The 19,867-nt window shown below is 50.9% G+C and overlaps 1 protein-coding gene across 1 annotated transcript; it reads left to right on the top strand.

Annotated features, from left to right (window-relative positions):
- The first annotated feature begins 9,731 nt into the window (after window positions 1-9,731).
- Window positions 9,732-18,295, top strand: CKAP4 (cytoskeleton associated protein 4). The gene is made up of 2 exons (XM_087814873.1): window positions 9,732-10,181; window positions 16,667-18,295. The coding sequence occupies exons 1-2, from the start codon at window positions 9,747-9,749 to the stop codon at window positions 17,984-17,986; spliced, it is 1,755 nt and encodes a 584-aa protein (XP_087670999.1). The 5' UTR covers window positions 9,732-9,746; the 3' UTR covers window positions 17,987-18,295.
- Window positions 18,296-19,867: the final 1,572 nt, after the last annotated feature.

Genomic DNA, 19,867 nt, shown 5'->3' with positions numbered 1-19,867 from the left:
GAGGAAGGGAGGAAGGGAGGAAGGGAGGAAGGGAGGGAGGAAGGGAGGGAGGGAGGGAGGGAAGAAAGGAGGGAGGGAGGGAGGGGAGAAGGAGAGGGAGAGAGAGAGGGAGGCCAGCCTGCCCACAGGTGAGGGTATTTTGGGAACAATGAGGGAAAACACGGACTGGAAAAGAAGGGCCCTTCTGCTTTGTACTCTGATCACACACCAAAGCCCTGGCTTTAGGACAGGTGTCTTGGAAGCCCCTGGATGACAGATGGAGGGGCTTGAGCTGCAGGGGAAATGAATGCATTTAGAGTCACGTGGCAACTGAACTGAAAGCTTCCTATGAGTAGAGTTCTTGTCTGCTTTGCCTTCATTGGACATCAGAGAAATAGATCAAGAGAGATGCTATTTTTTTCACCTGAAGAAAGAACAAAGGGCCCTAGGTTTATTGAAACAAGAAGGGCTTAAATCAGATAGTAAAACTACTTCCTCACTCTGGGAAAAGAGTATCTTATGTCCTTAAGGAGTCTCCTTTCTAAGAGACTTGACATCTCCTGGCTGGCGGAGCCTCAGAGAGGAGTTCATTAGTTCATTAGTGACTCTCAATCTTTTCCACATACTGAACAAGCTTCCTGAATTACTGTTACGATCATTGTTTGAAAGTTTCCTGGTGAGCTTCTAGTTCCCACTCTCTCATCCACTCACTTCTAGGCTGAAACCTTTTCAGAGGCTAATCTGAGTTGCAAAGAGCAGGCTCTTAGTTCTGGTGCTGGTTCTCAGGTGATATCCCCCCAAAGCCAGTGAGGATGCTGGGCCCAGAGCCCAGGCACTTGCCATTCTTCTAAGGGGTCCCCATAAAATGATGGGGCTCAGAAGTCAACAGAAGTCACAGAATTGGAACTGCTAGACTTCCCTCTCTTTCTGAAGGTTGAGAAATTCAACCAAAGTGATATAATGCTGCATTTACATACAATTCTGTTATCACTGTAAGGCCTAGGGATTTTCAGAGCAAAGGCCAATGTAAGGAAACAGTAAGTCTTCAATGCAGCTAAACGTCAAGGGATAACCAGGAGTTAAAGGTTAGGGACACCAGTCTACACAGGACAGTGAGACTCAGTTCAACTAGCAGTTACTGAGCTCTTACTAGGTGCTAGGTCTTGGTCTGGGTGCTGGGTGGTGGGATGGGGGAAATCCAGAGATCACAGTGACAATGACTAAGATAATAGAAACAGCAACTTGTACTGTGAGGTGACTATGTGCCAGGCATTGTGCTCATTTATTCAATAAATAGTGGGGGCTTCGCAAATATCCGTTGAGTTGCTCACTTGCCCCACCTGCACTGGCCTCCTCTAGGCTCCTCATGTGCACCTTAGGGCCTTTGCATTTGCTCTTTTCTTTACCTGGAAGGCTCTTCTTCCAGGTATTTGTGTGGCTGGCTCCCTCACTTCCTTCAGTTCTTTACACTTTCTCAGCGAGGTCTCCTTGACCACCTAAAATCGCAACCCTTCCCCCAGTTCCACGGACTTCCTGTTTCCCTTTCCGACTTTATTTTCCCTCCTTAGCACTATCTTAGCACGCTGTATTTACTAGTGTGCTATTGCCTGGCCTCCCTTGCTGGTGTGAGAGCTCCATCAGGGCTGGGATATTGGACTCTTTATCCACTGCTCTAGCCCCCTTGCCTAAGTCAGATGCTTACATTTGTTCAATGCATGAATCAAGTATTTTCTCAACATCAATTACCCATCCAACAATAAGCACTAAGGATAGTGCAGTGAACAAGGCAGACAGGTTTCTGCCCCCTCGGGGTCCATGGCCTGGTAGAGATAAGATATTACAGTAATTGCATACTAATCTCCATGTTACTGTAATAAGAGCATTCTGGGTGCTCTACTGATGTTATTTCACTGAAACCTCATCACAACCCTGGGCCGTTGGTACCCTAAGCCACAGTTTTTGGACACTATTTTAGTTTTCTCTATAGCCGGAAATATCCAGGTAGGCTCTGAATTATAGAGGGGCTGGCTTTATTTAGTTGACACATAATAATAATTATGTATATGTACCTTTCAGTTATAATGGTCTTTTTCATATTCATTACTTTTCGCAAACCCTGCAAAGTATTCATCCTACTCTATAAATGTGGAAACAGAGGAGTTAACTTTCTGGAACCACACAACCTGGTTAGTTTTCCAGATAGAATCAAACCCATTCCTCTTCCTCATTCTGAGGAACCCCAATGATGGAAGGACCTGTGGATGGGCGGGCGCGCGTGGGACAGGTGGTCAGGGACTAGGTTTTCCTAGAGGATGAAGCTGGGGATTCCAGGTTGGCAGGCCGGGGAGAAGAGCTTGAACAGAGCAAAGGCTGCAGGTGGCTGTGGAGCAGGGAGAGGTAGGCTGAATACAATCCTAGCTGGGGTGGGAGGCAGAGTTCCCACACCCCCTCCCATACACACACTCCTGGTCACTGTGATTTGATTCTAATAAGGAGACATGGGGGGTTCTTGAGAAAGGCTGGGGCAAGATGAAAATGATCTCTGGCGAGAAGGGTTTTTATAGCAACTTCTCCATCCCATTCACTTAGGGATCCATCATATCCACACACCTCCTCTACTTTTTGGTTAAATTAGCTACATATATTTATAACATGCTCTCTGAGCCTATCATAACACACTGCATTTCCACATAATATCTACTCCTACTGAACTTTCAAAACTTTGATACTTTCCCAACACCCCACCCCCTGAAGAGTGGGTAGCTGACAGCATGGGGTGCTGAGAATGAGGAGCCTGGCATGGTAAGTTATGAGCTGCCCATCCATCCATCATGGACTGGCTGCCTCCCGGAGTCCCGATAAACTGCTGGGCACTAAGGGTAAGAAGAGGAACAGATCACAGTTTCTGCCCTGAAAGCTGAGGATGGACGGCAGTTAAGTAAACTGGCAATTACAGCACCTCATGGTAAGCACGGGGGGGGGGGGGGGCACCCAGGAGGGACCTTATCCAGGTTGGGGTGGGGGCAGGAAAATGGTCAAGGAAGCCGGTTCCTTCGAGAATATGATTAATTAGGGCACCTGTAGGAAAGCTCAATCTGACTACACAGAATAGGAAGGAATCTGAGGGAGAAATGAGGCTGGAGAAGGGGCTGGATTATGAAGGATTTTTAAATGTCATGCTAAGGCAGTGATTCTCACTATATATATGTATATGCATATAGATATACATATACATATATTCATCAGCAGCACCGTGAGGGAATAGCTGTGGAAGTGAATGAGTGAATTACCAGTGTTGGGTTGAGATATAACCCTGCCCAACCCTTCCCAGTTTGAGACTCATAATGTTTATCAAGAGTCTGGATTCTGTCGGAGGGCTGACTGACCTTGGAGAAGGTACTTCATCGCACCAGGCTTTGCCTTATCTGTCTATACCTTCACACCTAGTTGAGAATGTGAGCTCCAGGATCAGCTGCTTCGATTCTAGCCCGACTCCTACCATTCTCGAGTTGTGTCACGTTGTGTAAGTTGTCCACTCTCACTGGTACACTGCATCAGTACGACTATGGTGCCCACATCGAAGGCTCACGAGGATGGAAGGAGGTAATAATACATGTTAAACTCCTGGCACAGTGCCTGGCACAGAGTAAGTGATCAGTAAATGCCAACTTACTGTGATATTGCAGCTCCCTTGCGGCCTAACAGTGTTAGCAACCATCCTTTCTTTGTCATCGCCATCCCCATCACCACTGTCATTGCCATCACCATCATTCCCATCATCATCATGTTGAAGTTCTAGGTCATTCCTTACTGGGTTCCACCTCTGCACTCTCCTTCCTTGTGGCTGTCTTACAAAAGAGAAGGCTCTACATAGAAGGATTTGAATAATATAAAATTCAGGACATTTATTGAACTCCTTACTTTGTGCCAGGCATTGTTCTGGGTACCAGGGGATATAAGAGTGAGCTAAATAAAGTTCCCATCCAGGGAACTTACAGTCTAATGAAAAGAGACAGGCAATAATAATTAAACAAGCAAGTACGTAGTATGCCAAAGAAAAAGGAATACAACAGTGAAAAATAAAGCAGGGAAAGGAAGTGTGTCAGGTGGGGCAGTTGTTATTTTCTATAAGATGGTCAAGGAAGAGCACGCCCAGAGGTAACATGTGAAGTGAGGAAGTGAAGGACCCTGCACAGATGGGGGTGGTTAAAGTTCATTAGGCACAGGGAACAAAATTACAAAAAGCCCAAGGTAGGAACATAACTGGCATGAGGAGGACTTTGTGTCTGATGTCAGTGATCGAGGGGCGAGGAAGAGGGGATGAGACCAGAGGGGCAGGCAGCAGGGGGTCAGAACATGGGAGCTGTGGAGGTCATCGTACAATTTTTGCCTTTTACTCCTACTGACTTGGGAAACCATTGGAGGGTTTTAGAAAAGGTGTGACATGGTCTGGCATATTTCTAGGGATTGCTCTGGCTGGTGTGTTGAAAACAGATCACAGAGCAGCAAGTGTTTAGGCAGAGAGGCCAGTATGATGTTATTTCAATAACCCAGGTGTGAGCTGCTGGTGACTTGGATGAGTGGTAGCAAGCAGTGCAGGCTGTGAGAAGTGAGAGATGCTGGATATGTGGTAGGCAGTTAGACAGACACGAGCAGAGCAAGGACTGTGGACAGGTACAGGTCACCAGGGCGGAAAGTCCTGGGTGCCTAGCAAAGGACAATTGTAGGATGGGACCTCGCCCCCAGGGTGACCTTTCCTCCTCTAGCATATCCCTGGTCATGTGTTTTGGACCCCCTGATCTTTCTTCCCTGGAAATAACATCTAGGCCTCAGTTGTATTTCCGCTCCAGGCCTAGAAAAGCAGCAGAGCCAGACAAGCAACACCAAGGCTGATCTCAGGGCCAGCTGCATTGAATAATGACCTCCTACCCTGACACTAACCAATCAATCAGTGGAGACCCCAACCCTAAAAGGACACACCTAGAAAGCTGCTGAATATTCTATTAAGATCTTCCCCAGGACCTTCCCTAAAACCTCCGTCCTTAAAACCTTTAGGACGGAGGACCCAGGGTGTTCTCCGGGTGCTCTCACTCTTCCTTCAGGGAGCACACCCCAAGCCTTTCCCTTTCCTCTCACCCCTTCCCCTTCTGTTCCAGGTGCCTTAACTTTGCTTCCTCACTCCCAAGCTCTTAGGGCCTGCCCTTTGCCTCTATAACTTGTTTCCTCAGCCCATGTCTTCTACAAATTACTTCTACCTCTGTAATTTTCCAAATAAATGTTCTCTTACTGTTGGAGTCTTGGCTCTGAATTCTTTCCGAGCCAGAACCCAAGTACCGAAGTTGCTGAACCCAGGTCCAGTCAGACACCTGGTGCTCTTCCTACCACCTACAACAGATATAATTTGAAGGCAAAGACAAGACTTGACAATGTATTGCATTGAGTGTGGGAGGATGGGTGAGAGAAAGGAGTCAAGGATCATGCCTGAGCAATTAATCGGATGTTACTGGCATGTGCTGGGACGAGGAAGACTATGAGTGAAGTGGATTTGAAGGAGAAAATCAATTTAATATTCACATCGCCTCTACAAGGTAGGTACTATGGGTATCTTCCATGAAAAGTGGGACTCAGGGAAGTGAAGCCTGTGGTCTAGAAGCCATCTATGGTGCTGGGAACTCCAAGAAAAAATTCCCCTACTGCATGGAGCTATAGGATTTGGAGCTGGGGAGGTCCTGGGAGTGTGAACCATGAGGCTGGGGGTGGGGGGGTCCTAGCTCTCCAGAGCCAAACTATAAGGGAGGCCCCCACCTTTGACACACACCTGTCTGCAGGGAATTCAGGCTCATGCCTTGGCCTCTGGGGGTTCTTATCAACCTGGAACAGAGAAGAGGCAATCAACAGTAATAGGGGCCTTCTACTTAGACATTCTGAAATGCAGAAAACCAACAGGGCTGCAGGCTTACAAAGCTCTGTCTTGTGATTTATGACCCATGTAGTTCAACGGTGTTCTGAAGAGGCTTTGCACAAGCTGGTGGACCATCTAACACACTTGAGGAAGGAAGAAGGAGGATAGAGAAGGAATCTAGAGGGAAAAGGGAAACCATCTAAAACGCTTGCTGCACTGGCTCAGAAGGTGGGGCAGGGGAACGGAAAGCTCCCTGAAGACCCGCCGGTGCCTTCCTGCCCTAGAAGATGCACTCTCATGACTACTTACCAACCTCCTCCTCTGGGTGCAGCCAAACACCGCAGTGGAGCCGCGCTTCAGTGGAAAACACTGCCTGCTTTCTCGAGTTAAACACACCAGAGCCTGTGGTCTACAGGCCACATATGGTGCTGGAAGCTCCAAGAAATAATGATGAAAGAAAATCATTGAGGCCTAGACACAGAAAGTCTGTGCCACTATGCTTCCCCTCGACAGTTCTGCCAATTGTGTTAGCTCCCCTTTACTCACTGAGCCTTGCTGAGTGGTGTCTCTCGTTTAATCCTCACAGCAACCCAGCGAAGTGGTTCTTCTTACCCCCATCACACTGACGAAGATACAGGGGCTCAGAGAGGTTGCGGCCCCCAGTCTGTCACGGAGCTGACTCTGAACCCAAGTCAGTCTAGTCCAGACCCTGCGTCTTGACCACTATACTCACTACCCCCCAGAGGCAATGGAGGGAGGAGAAATACTGAAAACAGTAACAGTTCCCTCCTCCTCTCTGTTCTTCCAGGGCGCAGTAGAGTCAGAAGGCTGAAAAACCTCCCATTTTTATATCTGTCCTACAGTCTAAATCAACCTAAAAATATTTAAATATTATTTCTGATAACAATCAGCCAACTATTTTCTCTAAGAAACAGAGTGATGGTAAGAAAGGTCTTTAGAGAGGCAGAAGGGGTGACTTTGGAATCCAGAGGGGAGGTTAATTACATGTTTCAAGGTCACGGTTAGTTTGGTGGCAGAGCTAAGGCTAACAAAGCTGTTTTGCAAGTTATCCCTGTCTCTGCCCTAACACGGATGACTGCTTGAAGGAGGGTGGTAGCTTTTTTGTGTGCTAGAGATCCTAAACACAGTCTGAACTTAGCTGAAGTTTTTAAACAAGGTTTTTCTAGCACCTGCTGATGAGTTAGTGTTCTGTTTTCCTTTGCTGCACCCCATCCCCAAGTTCAGAGTTGTGTGCCCGGTTGAACTAGAAGCAAATGATTATATCTGTAGAACCTACTATAATTTACTCCGGCCTCCCACACTAGTAGTGACTCTTCTGCCTGCCTGGCTGGCTCCTACAGACCTCTGCAATCTGGACCCGCTCCACCCAGCTCATCTCTTTCTTCCCTCTATCATAGCACACACCCTTCATATCACGCAGGTGGCCTGGGCTCACCCCATTTCCGCCACAGAAATATCCTCTCTGCTCTCTTCCTATGCAAATCCATCCTTCAAGGTTTTGCTCAAGACCATTCTGCCTGAGAAGACTTCCCCATGTACAGCCAGTGGTTTGCTTTCCAAGTTCCCTTTACATTTATCTTCTCAACTATATAATTTAGCCTCAAAATGTTTCTGCACATTTCTCCAAATGTAATGCAGGCCCGTTGAGGGCAGACACATGTATTCATTCATTCACTAGAGGTTTTTAAAAGCACCTTACAAGGTGAGATACAAAAAGAAGTATGAGCAATGGCTGCTTCCTCTCCTCAAGGAGGGGAGACTAATTGTTTGCAGACATCTGTCTGGCACATAGTGGGACCTAAACAAAGGTTTGCTATATCGGATATATATATTCAATTATTTGCTGTCTCTAAGTCCCATGAGAGGTATCAGGTGGTGTTACAAGAAAGAGGTGGTATGTAAGCTAGGCCTTACGGACAGGGAATGTTTTCTAAAAACAGAATTGAGAGAACAGGCAGAAGAAACAGTGCTCCTGCAGCTCCGTGCCAGGCACACACCACACACCAGATTCAGGAGGAAAGCAGTGGAGCGGGGTCAGTCCCTGCCCCAGCAGCAACTAACCTTAGTGAGAGTGGGCAAGTTGCTTCATTTCCATAGGGCCCCATTTCCTTCCCACTTTGAAATGATTAAGCAGCACAGACTCTGGAAGAAGCAGGTGGCTGAATGTGACCTTGAACCAGTCATTTGGGGGTGGAGGTTCAGCCTCGGTTTCCTTCCTATAAAATGGGTAAAATAATTCCGGCCGTACAAGGTTTTTGTGAGGTTTTAAGAACACATGCATGCTGCTACGCACGATCTTGGCATTATTATATATTCTCCTGTCAAAGTGGGGGCGACGACCCTACCCTCCTCCCTGCCGCGATCCGCTGCTGGTTTCCCACCGCAGGGCACGGAACCTGCCCCCAGTCGGGGCTGTGGACAGACTGCGGGACCCCCAAAGACAAAACGCATGACCGGGCTTCAGGGAAAAAGGAAAGAGCGTTGCCACGGGGCTGACTGGGCTACGGGGACGCCCAGTACGTGTGTTTCCACGAGCAGGCTTCCCACAGCCCGGGAGCCCGTGCTGTCCCGGTCGTGCCTTGGCGCGGGCTGGGTTTTACCGACAGCGCTTTGGGCCTCCGCCTTCAAACCCAATGAGAGAGACGGGCCGGCCCGCGGCGGCCGAGGACGGCTGGGGAGGGAAGGGGCGGGGTGCCCGGCTCCCCGCGGGAAGGAACGGGGGTCTGTCCTCGCCCCCTTGCGCCCACTCCCAGCGCAGGGCTCCTTCTCGTCCTCGCTCCCCAGAGGTCGAGAAGGAAGGGGGGGCTCGCACTTGGCCCGCAGCACCCGGCCATCCCCGGCTCTCCTCCCTCCGGCCGGCCAGGCCACCCCCACCCCCTCACCTCGGCCGCCTATCCCCGAGGCGCTCGTGGCCCCAGCTCAGTCGCCAGTCTCGCCCCGGCCCACCCAGTCCTTCGCCCCCTCCCTCGGGCCGCCTCGCGGCGCGTCCCCCGCTCCGTAGACCCCGCCCGGCCGCCCTCCCCACCGCCGCCACTTCAGCCGCCAGCCCCGGCCCCGCGGTCCCCGCTCGGCCCCCCCATCCCCCGGCCCCCGTGGTCCCCGCTCGGCCCCCCCACCCCCCGTGGTCCCCGCTCGGCCGCCCCATCCCCCGGCCCCCGTGGTCCCCGCTCGGCCGCCCCATCCCCCGGCCCCCGTGGTCCCCGCTCGGCCCCCCCATCCCCCGGCCCCCGTGGTCCCCGCTCGGCCCCCCCCTCCCCCGGCCCCCGTGGTCCCCGCTCGACCCCCCCCACGCCCCGTGGTCCCCGCTCGACCTCCCCCCACCCCCCGTGGTCTCCGCTCGGCCCCCCCCCCCGGCCCCCGTGGTCCCCGCTCGGCCCCCCCACCCCCCGGCCCCCGTAGACTCCGCTCGGCCCCCACCCACCCAAGGCCGCCCCCATCCCCACCCTCAGCCCCACCCGGCCCTCGGAGACCCGCCCGGCCCCGCCCCGTCCCCACAGAGCCGCCGGGCCCCCCGCCCCCGGCCCGCCCCCCGGGGTCGCGGCGGCAGGGGGAGGGGCCGCGCGCGGCCCCGCGTGCGTGGCAGGCGCTCCCCGCTCGAGCTCCCGGCCTTCCTTCCCGGGAGGCGGGGTCGGCGCCGCGGCGGCGGAGTCAGGCCCCCTCCTCCTTCCTCCCTCCCGGCCTCCGGCCTCGCCGCCCGCCCGCCCGCCCTCTCTCCCGGCCGCTCCGACGCCGGCAGCGCCCGCGTGCCACTCTCCCAGCCCCGGGGGAGCCCAGGAAGTTTCCCGGGCCGCGCGTCCCGCTCGCCCGCCTCGCAGCCCGCGGCCTCGCCGCCGCCGCGCCCGCCATGCCCTCGGCCAAACAAAGGGGCTCCAAGGGCGGCCACGGCGCCGCGAGCCCCTCGGAGAAGGGCGCCCACCCGTCGGGCGGCGCGGATGACGTGGCGAAGAAGCCGCCGCCGGCGCCGCAGCAGCCGCCGCCGCCCGCGCCGCACCCGCAGCAGCACCCGCCGCCGCCGCAGAACCAGGCGCACGGCCGGGGCGGCCACCGCGGCGGCAAGTCCTCCTCGGCCGCCGCCGCCTCGCCCTCGGCGTCCTGCCCGCGCCGGCTCGGCCGCGCGCTCAACTTTCTCTTCTACCTCGCCCTGGTGGCGGCGGCCGCCTTCTCGGGCTGGTATGTCCACCACGTCCTGGAGGAGGTCCAGCAGGTCCGGCGCAGCCACCAGGACTTCTACCGGCAGCGGGAGGAGCTGGGGCAGGGCTTGCAGGGCGTCGAGCAGAAGGTGGGTACCCCCGCCCCCGCCGCGGGCCCCTCGCCCTGCCCAGGCCCCTGGCCGGAGCCGCCCCCCTCCGGCCCCCTGGCTCCCAGGCGGTCCCCAGACCCCCTTTGTTAATGGCCGCGGAGGCTTCGGCCCCGAGGGGCGCATCGCCGCGCCCGTGGGCCCAGGGCCTGCCACAGGACATTAGCGGTGACCTGGCAGGAAGCGGGCGGGCTCGGGGAGCCCGTTCTTTTCGGACGAGGAGCCGCCGGGCGGGCGGAGTGGCCCGGAAAGGAGGTTGGAAGGGGAGCCCGCGCATCCCTGGGAGCCGCCGGCAAGGCCGCGAGCACCTCGGCGCTCCCAGGGGGAGACATCTGAGCCAGTCCTTGATGGACACCCGGAGCCTGGGGAAGGGAACCCTGGTAGTCTTCCTCGTTTGCGAAGTTCAGATGCAGTATTACGCACCTTTGGGCCGCCGTGTCCTTTCCTGGACCGGTGTGCCCATGTGGGCCTTTGAAGCAGCTTTAAGGGAGAGGAAGGCCAAGAATAGCAGGTCGTGTTGGTGACTAACACCACCTATGTGGTGTGTGGAAGGCGTCCTCACGAGTAAGCTAACCCTCCTAGCAACCCTGCCAGGGAGGTGAGACCCGCAGTTTTGACTCCATTTTTCAGAACAGAAAGCTGAGGGCGAGAGAGATTTGAGTGTATTGATAAAGATCCCGGCTGGTGAGGGGCAAACTGCAGGGCAGTGTCTAGCCCACTGCATAGTTCGGGGTCCGCAGGGGCCTATTTCAGGCGTGTGGATGGACCCAGCTTTTAACACAGAGTCGCTGAGCTTCCACCCTTCTGTGATTTCCCACACCAGGCGCAACTCCACCAAGTCTCATTCCTCCGCATGGGTCCCCCACTGATGTCATTGCTCAATGAAAGTTGGTTGCCTGATTGAAACAAAAAATCCCGCCACCACTCAGGAGCCTGAAACTGCTGCCTCCCTTTCCCAGCATGCTGCCTGTCCTGCCAAGTTGCTCTCCACTTTTGTGGAGTGTGCAGGACTAGGAATTCCCCCTAAGACCGGCAGAGCAACTGGAATGAGTCAGCCCGCGCTCTGCGCTGCAGGCCACGGGAGGTGCCTTTTTGAATTAAGTAGGCAGTGCTGCTTTGCCTATCCTGAATGTTAAATCAGTCTTAAAAAATAGACATAGTGCTGGAGTATAATCACTAAGCTCCCATTTTCCTCCCTATCATCCACCCACTTACTAATCAATCATAATATTTATTGAAGTCTGATAGTCATAGGGCTTCGTGTAGACCCTGTGGAGGGTATGAAGCGGAAAAGACGCAACTCGTATTTGCAAAGCTGCACGTAAGTAGGTTTCTGTTGGGAAATTGGGGAACTGCCCCGAAGAGAAAGTCTGGAGTTTGCCTGGGCCTGTATCCCGGCGGTCAAGGTAGGATCCATGGAGATCTAGTTGGTGATCCCTAACTGTTGAGAGAAGGCATGAGGAACACACAGGCAGGGGACAATCTTCAGCATGTTTGAGGGACGGCAGGTGACTACCCTGCCTATAGTAGACTGATGGGAAGTTGTGAGAGGGATGATTGAAATTGAGGCCCAAATGGGGGAGGTCATGAATCTAGGTTGAAGAAACTCGGTATATTCTCTTCACTTCCTCCTGTCTCTCTTATTTCTTCCTTTCTGGTTCCTACCCCTTCTCTGTCACAGCTGTGTACAGATTCCTTTCTGGGGCTCAGTTTTTCCGGCTACACAGTGAGAAGAGGGGTCCATCTAGATTTTTAAGAATCCACCCGTCTATAAACTATTGAAATAGTGATCACTATTCCTGGTCAGGGCACATACCTGGGTTGTGGGCTTGATCCCTGGTCTGGGGCGTGCAGGAGGCAGCCGATCAATGACTCTCTCATCATTGATGTTTCTCTCCCTCTCCCTCCCTCTCTCTGAAATCAATAAAGATATAAAAAAAGAAAGAGATAGTGATCACTATTTAAATAGTGACTTTTCTTTTAATTAAGTAGTATAATCAAGCTATTATTTAATGCATTATATTTATTGTGCACTCACCTCTTTAACAACAACCCCCAAGGGGTAAGTACAGTTGACTCTTGAACAGCATGGGTTTGAACTGCACAGGTCCACTTATATGTGGATTTTTTTTGATATATACATACAGTACTATAAATGTATTTCCCTTATGATTTTCTTATGATATATATATACACATACGTACATATATATATATATATATATATAAAACATGCAAAATATGTGTTGAGTCGTCAACAGGCTATTAGTAGTTAGGTTTTGGGGAGTCAAAAGGTATATGTGGGTTTTCTACTGCAGGGGTGTTGGCTCCACTAACTCCTACATTGTTTAAGGGTCAGCTGTACTATTGTCCCCCTTTTTCAGATGAGAAAAGTGAGACACAAAGAGGCTAAGTAACTTTGACTAGTTACACAGCTAGTGAGAGGGCTAGGATTCAGACCGCAGTTATCTCTTAGGACACTCTTAACCACTCATCTGTGCATTTTGTAGTCTTGCCTGTGCCTTGCCTGGTGCATAGTAGTGCTCAGTTTATGCTTACTCCATTGACTTGGAACTCAGAGCATGTCCAGAACAGCATTAGGCTTTGCCAGTGTGTGGTCCCTTCTGTTGTGCACCTCAGGGTAGACAGTAAATGAGTTATTTCATGTTGAGTGAGGAGTGATGGGTCCTCTGACAACCTAAGTTTGAACCCTTTTTATAACTCAGTATGAGGCTTGGTTGGGGCTGGGGTTTGGTTCTCAGCAGGAACATATATTTAGAGTGTTATTCACAATGAGAATCCACTATTATTATTCATAGTATCATATCTACAGTGTTATTCATAATTAGTACTCACATATTAATGCCCAGGAATTCTATAAGTGCTTCCTAGTCACCCTCTGAGGCAGGTACCATTTTTAGTTCACAGATGGGCCAGCTGAGCCTGGAGCGGTTGTTACTCGTTCAATGTCACACACAGACCCTAAGTGTGGAGCTGAAGGTCCTGGGTTTTCCAGGCACATCTAGGGTGGCCTAAAGCAACTAGGAGTTGGCTTAGGCCTAGTGAGGGCAGTTTAATAAGACCACTTGTTATTTGTAGAAAAGGGAGTTCTCTGGCCATATTTCTTTGTTTTCCCACTTGGCTCTGGACCAGGAGTCAGGGCTTCGGGTTTAGACAGCATCTCCAGGCACTCAGTGTACTTGAATCCACCTCTGCCCGAGCATATCACAAAGAAGTTACGAGCTCAGTTTCCAAAGTCACATGTTCTGGGATTTTGATGGTCAGCTCTACCACTTTTCAGTCTCCACACCTGTAAAATGGAGATCAGTGGGAGCCCCTCACTCATGAGGTTATTATGATGGAATGAGGTGATGTCTCTGAAGTACTTTGCATAATTGCTGTATACAGTAAGTGCTCTGTTGAGTGACATTCACCACTATCCCCCTTCCCCAGGCTGTGAGTTCCTGAAGGGCAGGGATCCTGTCTCTACTGTTATTTTATCTCTGACATCTTGCCCAGCACCCACCACTTAGTGGCACTCCATGTGTATTGGGGGAACAGATGCATCCATTGCATATTAATTATAATAAGGGCTTTGCATGGAAAGATGAACAACCAACAGCATCAGTAGGGGGCACTTTCTCTGTTCTTTCCATAGTGTTGGGGGTTGGTTTGTTTGGTTTCATTCATGATTTCTGATCTAGTCCCCTTCCCAGCCATTTGTAAAGAGCCAGCCCAGGGTATGGGTGACAGTCAGGGATTAGAGAGGAAATGGATCAGCTCGGTCTTCATTAGGCTTTGCTCTGTTAATTCATTTATTCTTTCATTCATTTAGAAAACACTGGTGAAGCCTGCCGTGTTGCAGGTACTGTGCTCCCCTGCTCACACCTCTATTCTGAGTGCTATGCTTAGAACAGACGAGTACGGTAATTTCATAACCTAGTTTTAGTGGTGAGCTCTCTCCAGTGCCCTTTATGATTCAGGTTATATTTGGTTGGGCAGGGAAATTGTCTAATATCCTAGAGTCCCTGAGAACCTTAGTCTAATTTGTCTTAAAAGCACAGACTGATGGAAGCCAGAAGGGACTTTAGAAACCTGTTTGTTAATAGACAAGGAACTTGGGACTTGGGAAGTGAGTGTGACTTATTTGTGCTCATAGAGCTGGTTATTGGTGGGTCTGGAACTAGAGCCCAGGTGTCCCATTCCCATTCCTGTAGTGTTTTCCCTTTGGCATTGGGCTGAGGGTCGTCTAGGAATCTCCAGACTCCTGAGCTACTTCAGAAGAAAGATTAAACAGTAATGAAGATGATAGTTACCATTTATTGATCATTCACTATGTGTTAGGCACAATTAAGCACTTTACATAGATTAACTCACAAGACAGTCCTGAGTCAGGTACTATTTTTGTTTCCATCCTGCAGCTGAGGAAACCAAGGCACAGGGTAGGTTAAGCAACTTGCCCACGAGCACCCAGCTAGGAAGTATGCAAGCGAGGCTGTGAACATAGTCAGTCTGGTTCTAGAGCCCACACTATTTTATTTTTTAACTTTTTATCATGGAAATATTAAAGCATAAACAAAAGAATAAATTAATATAATGAATCCCAATTTCAGTACTTACCATTTTTTTCTGTTCTTGTTTCATTCCATCACCACCTCTTCCCTCCTCTTTTTCTGTGGAGTCAGAGCAGCTCGATTCTGAAGCACGCCACTCCACTGCCCTGTTGGGTGCCCACCTGGATTCTCCTGTTCTCCAGATGTTCCCGGTTTTAGAAAATTGCCCAGGTCTTCTGAATGGCCACAGCATGGGCAGAGAGGCTAGCCTGCCCTTTTCCAGAAGATTCAGCCAAGCAAGTGGGCGCAGGGCTTCAGAAAATGTTGGCAGTTGGTTCTAGGCCCTCTGAGGGGCCTGTGTTGCCCTGGCAGACCCATCGGATAGTGAACTAGGAACTAGTTTTTAAATTAATCCCTGACTGACACACCCAAAGTATTTTTAGGATTTATTTCTGACAGTTAAGAGTTTCTTTTCTTCCCTCTCTTTTCCTTGTGTCTTTCGACAAAACACCATCTATTATACCTAACAAAGTTAATAATTGTTTATTATCTTCTAATATCCAGTTTATAATGATATTTCCCTGATTCTGTCAAAAATATGTCTCTCTTACCGTTGGCTTGTTGGAATCCGGATCCATTTAAGTCCGCACATTACATTTGATTGATAAATCTTAAATTCCTTTTAATCTGTAATAGTCTCCTGTCTTTCTTCCTTTTAAAATGCCATTTAAAATGCCATTTACTTGTGGAAGATCCTGGTTATTTGTCCTGTAGAATTTTCCACTTTGTGGATTTAGCTGATCGCTTCCTCCTGGCATATTTCTCTCTCGTATGTCTTTGTGAATTGGTGATTAGAGGCAGAGGCTTGATAGATTCAGGTTCTTTTTTCCTTTTTTGTGTGCGTGCAAGAAAGTAGAAAGTATTCTAGGTGGCCCCGTGTACCGAATTAGAATAAAGCCTGGGGTATTAGTCATCATCTGTCAGCCTCTCAGTACATTAAACCAGCTCCCTGGGGTAGTTCTGAGGTCAGACCTTGTTTAGGGTAGAATTCATTTAAAATGAACGTGTATGATTACATTATGATCACACATAGTGGCCAGCGGGATCATAATGTATTCACTAAGCCAGAGAATGCTAAGGGATCATCTGGTCCGCCACGCCTATTTTGCAGGTAAGGACAATGACTTATTTGGGGCCACACAGCTAAAAGTGGTGAGCAGAGAGACCCAAGCCCTTGTCTCTTGCCTCTCAGCCCAGTGCTACCCATGTGCCGCAGCCTTTTTGCTATGAAAACTTGTGAAACTCTTTCACTTGCAAAAGCTAGAAACTTAGCTCAGAGTGTCTTAAAGAAGGGTGGGGGGAGAGATCCCTTCAGGTATGGCTGTATCCAGGAATTCAGATTGTATCTTCAGACCTTGGTCTTGTTATCTTGTTTCTCACTTCTGCTCCGTTCCGTCTGTGCTGGCTTCACTCTTAGACCTGCATTCTTCCTGTGCTAGTCTGAGTAGCTCAACTGCAGGCTTCCCTCATTCTACAGCTAGCGGTCCCCAGTAGAAAGAGGCTTTCTTTCCGAGTAGATTTAAAAGAAGCTTGGAATTGACTTGTTGGCCTGCTTTAGGTCACCTGCCCATCCCTGAGCTAATCACTGGCTCCAGTTTTGAGGGGGCAGGATGGTTGGAGAGTGCTGATTGGTCAGGTCTGCGTTACAAACCATCCCTGGAGCACTTGGAAGGGGCCCTCAGGTTGGTCTCCCAGACCACATGGATTGTGTGGAAGGATAATTCTGCAAAGGAAAATGGTGGTACCATTTTAGAAGAGGAGAGACCTGGAAACTGGGCAGACAAAAGGAAATAGAGTTGTGTTGCATAACACTCGTCCGCTCTTCTTAGCGTTAATATCTGGACTTTGGTTACAGGTGCAGTCTCTGCAGGCCACACTGGGGACTTTTGAATCCTTCTTGAGAACCTTCCAACATAAACAAGATCTCACAGAGAAGGTCATGAAGCAGGGGGAGAGCGAGATCAACCGGATCAGTGAAGTTCTGCAGAAGCTCCAGAATGAGATTCTCAAGGACCTCTCGGACGGGATCCACGTGGTGAAGGATGCCCGGGAGCGGGACTTCACGTCCCTCGAGAACACGGTGGAGGAGAGGCTGATGGAGCTCACCAAGTCCATCAATGACAACATCGCCATCTTCACTGAGGTCCAGAAGAGGAGCCAGAAGGAAATAAACGATGTGAAGGCGAAGGTCACCTCTCTGGAAGACTCTGAGGGGTACAAGCAGGATTTGAAAGCCTTGAAGGAAGTTGTGAAGGAAATACAAACCTCTCTGAAGTCCAAAGAAAAGGACATGGAGGCCCTGAAAAGCTCCCTCCAGACCATGGAGTCTGATGTCTACACTGAAGTCAAAGAGCTGGTGAGCCTAAAACAGGAGCAGCAGAGGTTCAAGGAGGCGGCTGATTCGGAGCATCTCACGCTGCAGGCCCTCAGCGAGAAGATCCTCCGGTCGGAGGAGGCCACCTCCCGCCTCCCCGACGAGCTCAGCAGGCTGGCGGAGGAGCTGCGCCAGCTGAAGGCCCAGTCCCACGGGCCCGAGCGGGACGCGCCCTTCAAGAGTGCGGAGGCCCTCGAAGCGCTGCAGAAAGAGAGCCGGGGCTTGGACGCCCGGCTGCAGGCTGTGGAAGACGGAGTGCAGGCCGCGCACGGGGCCGCCGCGCGGCAGGGCGAGCGCCTGGACGCGCTGCTGGCCAAGAGCGGGGAGTGCGAGCGGCGCCTGGGCGCCCTGCAGGAGCGCCTGGACGGCCCGGGCGCCCCGGCCGAGGGCGGCCTGGCCAGCACCGTGAGGAGCCTGGGGGAGGCCCAGCTCTCGCTCTACAGTGACGTGGAGGAGCTGAAGAGAAGCGTGGGCGAGCTCCCCAGCACTGTGGACACGCTGCAGAAGGTTCAGGAGCAAGTCCAGACGCTGCTAGGTCAGGACCAGGCCCAGGCAGCCCGCTTGCCTCCAGAGGACTTTCTGGACAGACTTTCTTCTCTAGACCACCTCAAATCCTCAGTCAGCCAAGTGGAGTCGGACTTGAAGATGCTCAGGACTGCTGTGGACAGTTTGGTGGCCTACTCAGTGAAAATAGAAACCAACGAGAACAACCTGGAATCAGCCAAGGGTCTGCTCGATGATCTGAGAAATGACCTGGATAGGTTGTTTGTGCAAGTGGAAAAAATTCATGAAAAGGTCTAAATGAATTGTGTTCCCGGGCATGATCAGAAGTCCTATTTCTCATGACCAAAAAAATGTTTTCTCCCGTGGCCTCCCCCCCGCCCCCACGTTCTTGTCCGCTCCTAAAGAGCAGTGGACACCACTTGGAACACCACAGGGTTTTGTATTTCTGTTCCCCAGTTAATTTATTTACGATCATTAGCACACACCACCGGTTTCTCAAGGGTTCTGCTTCTGGTTTTGGTTGGTTCCCTGAAGGCTCAGAGGAGCTGGTCAGTAGGGATGTCTCTGGTGTCAGAGTGGTGATGGCTTCACCCGGGATTAACAGAAGCAGATTAACTCTAACCTCAGAAAAGCCTGTCTGGCTGGCAGGGTGCAAGTGAAAAAAGTGGGGGGAGGAGGCATTTTTCTCTCTGTCTTTAAGGAAAATTCATTTTACTTTTTTTTGTATGTCCAGCCGAAGTTTTCGGGAGAGGTCACTTCCTTTTTGTCTTCCACTTTAAACTGGTGAAAACTCAGACATCAGCTCTGAATTGGGAGGGGCAAAGCCCCTCGTCATTTTAGTTAAAAAGAAGCAGCTGCTGGACTGTGGCCTCCCGTGGTGTGGGTGTCTCTTTCCTTTCCTGAATCATCTGATCTCAAAGGTAACTATGCAAAGAATCCAGACGGTTCTGAATGTGAAGGCACAACACCCCACAGAGCCCCTCACGGCCGATCTGTGTCACCTTTTGGTAGGGTCCCCAAATAACACATAGGTTTGTAATCCCTGCAAGGGGCATTCTTGGATTCTTTCGGGAAGTGTGTTGTGGGGGCTGTCCACAAGGCCTGGGCTACCTCCCGTGGAGTGGGGGCCAAGTCTATTTTACCACGATGTCTGGAGAGGTCCGCTGCCAGCGCGGCCCCATCTGTCACTGTGTGCATTTTCTGTAGTTGTTTGCTGTTTCCCTCTCCCTTCGAGCTGTACTGTTCTTTAATGGCTGTCTTGCCTTTCAAAAAAGAAAAAAAAAAGAAAAGAAAAAGATAAAAAAAGGTTTGTTTAGTTTACTGTGAAATGAACTGTATGGCTTATTTACAGTATTTTTAATTCTTAATAAACACTTGAGCTTTGTTACGACTTTTTCCAGAGTGGTTGCTTCCTGAGAATTTAGTGATTATGATGTATTTTACTAATGTGCAATACTGAGGATTAGAAAGATAGGTAAGTTTTCCATTTTTAGACTTTTTAAAAAATTCTGAAACTAAAATGTCTCGCTCTTGGGCCTGGGGACCTACGTAGGTTGACTGTTTTAGCAGGTTTGTTGATAGGTCACTGCTTGACTCCGCTTGAGCCGAGGGTCTCAGCCCCGACCACCCATCTGGATCTGCCCTCGGGGGATTGGGTGAAGGGGGTATAAAGAGGGCTGCACTAGGATTTTAAAGGAGCCCTGGCTGACTCTCATGTGCAGCCAGGTTTGAGAACCAGTCGCAGACCATCTTAGCAACCTTCGGCCCTAGTGCACACCCGGGCATGTTTTCTTTCCTGCCCAGGTTGCCCTCTACCTCCTAGCTAATAAAGGGATATTGAGTACCTGCATGCTAGTGTTGCGCTAAGCACTTCCTGGGTCTCTATTTATTCCTCCTCATATTTCCAGGAGGTAGGCATTATCATTTTCCATTTTAAAAAGGGGCAGAGGCTGGGAAGCATCATGCAAGATCATTAGCTAGGAAATGGCAGGGCTGAGATTTGAACCCAGGCTCTCTTAACCAAGCCAGCATCCTTCACGTCTAACAACACCAGTGCAGGGCCACAGTGACGTGCGCACCCGCTACCCCGTTTCAGAGGCCGAGGCAGCAGGAGCTCTCCACTCGGAGCAGAGTGGGGCCAGGGCCTCTCATCTCTGAACGCCCTCTTATGAGTCATTC

Source organism: Miniopterus natalensis, chromosome 2 (genome assembly GCF_054644295.1).
Source record: "Miniopterus natalensis isolate mMinNat1 chromosome 2, mMinNat1.hap1, whole genome shotgun sequence".
In the NCBI taxonomy this organism is placed as follows: domain Eukaryota; kingdom Metazoa; phylum Chordata; class Mammalia; order Chiroptera; family Miniopteridae; genus Miniopterus; species Miniopterus natalensis.
Note: the sequence above shows the minus strand (reverse complement) of the source record. Positions and strands in the feature narration are given on the sequence as shown.

Bases quoted from the DNA above. Each gene is read 5' to 3' on its own strand.
- CKAP4 (XM_087814873.1), top strand. From the start codon at position 9,747: ATGCCCTCGGCCAAACAAAGGGGCTCCAAGGGCGGCCACGGCGCCGCG. The intron at 10,182-16,666 runs GTGGGTACCCCC...CTTTGGTTACAG, and splicing joins TGCAGGGCGTCGAGCAGAAG to GTGCAGTCTCTGCAGGCCAC.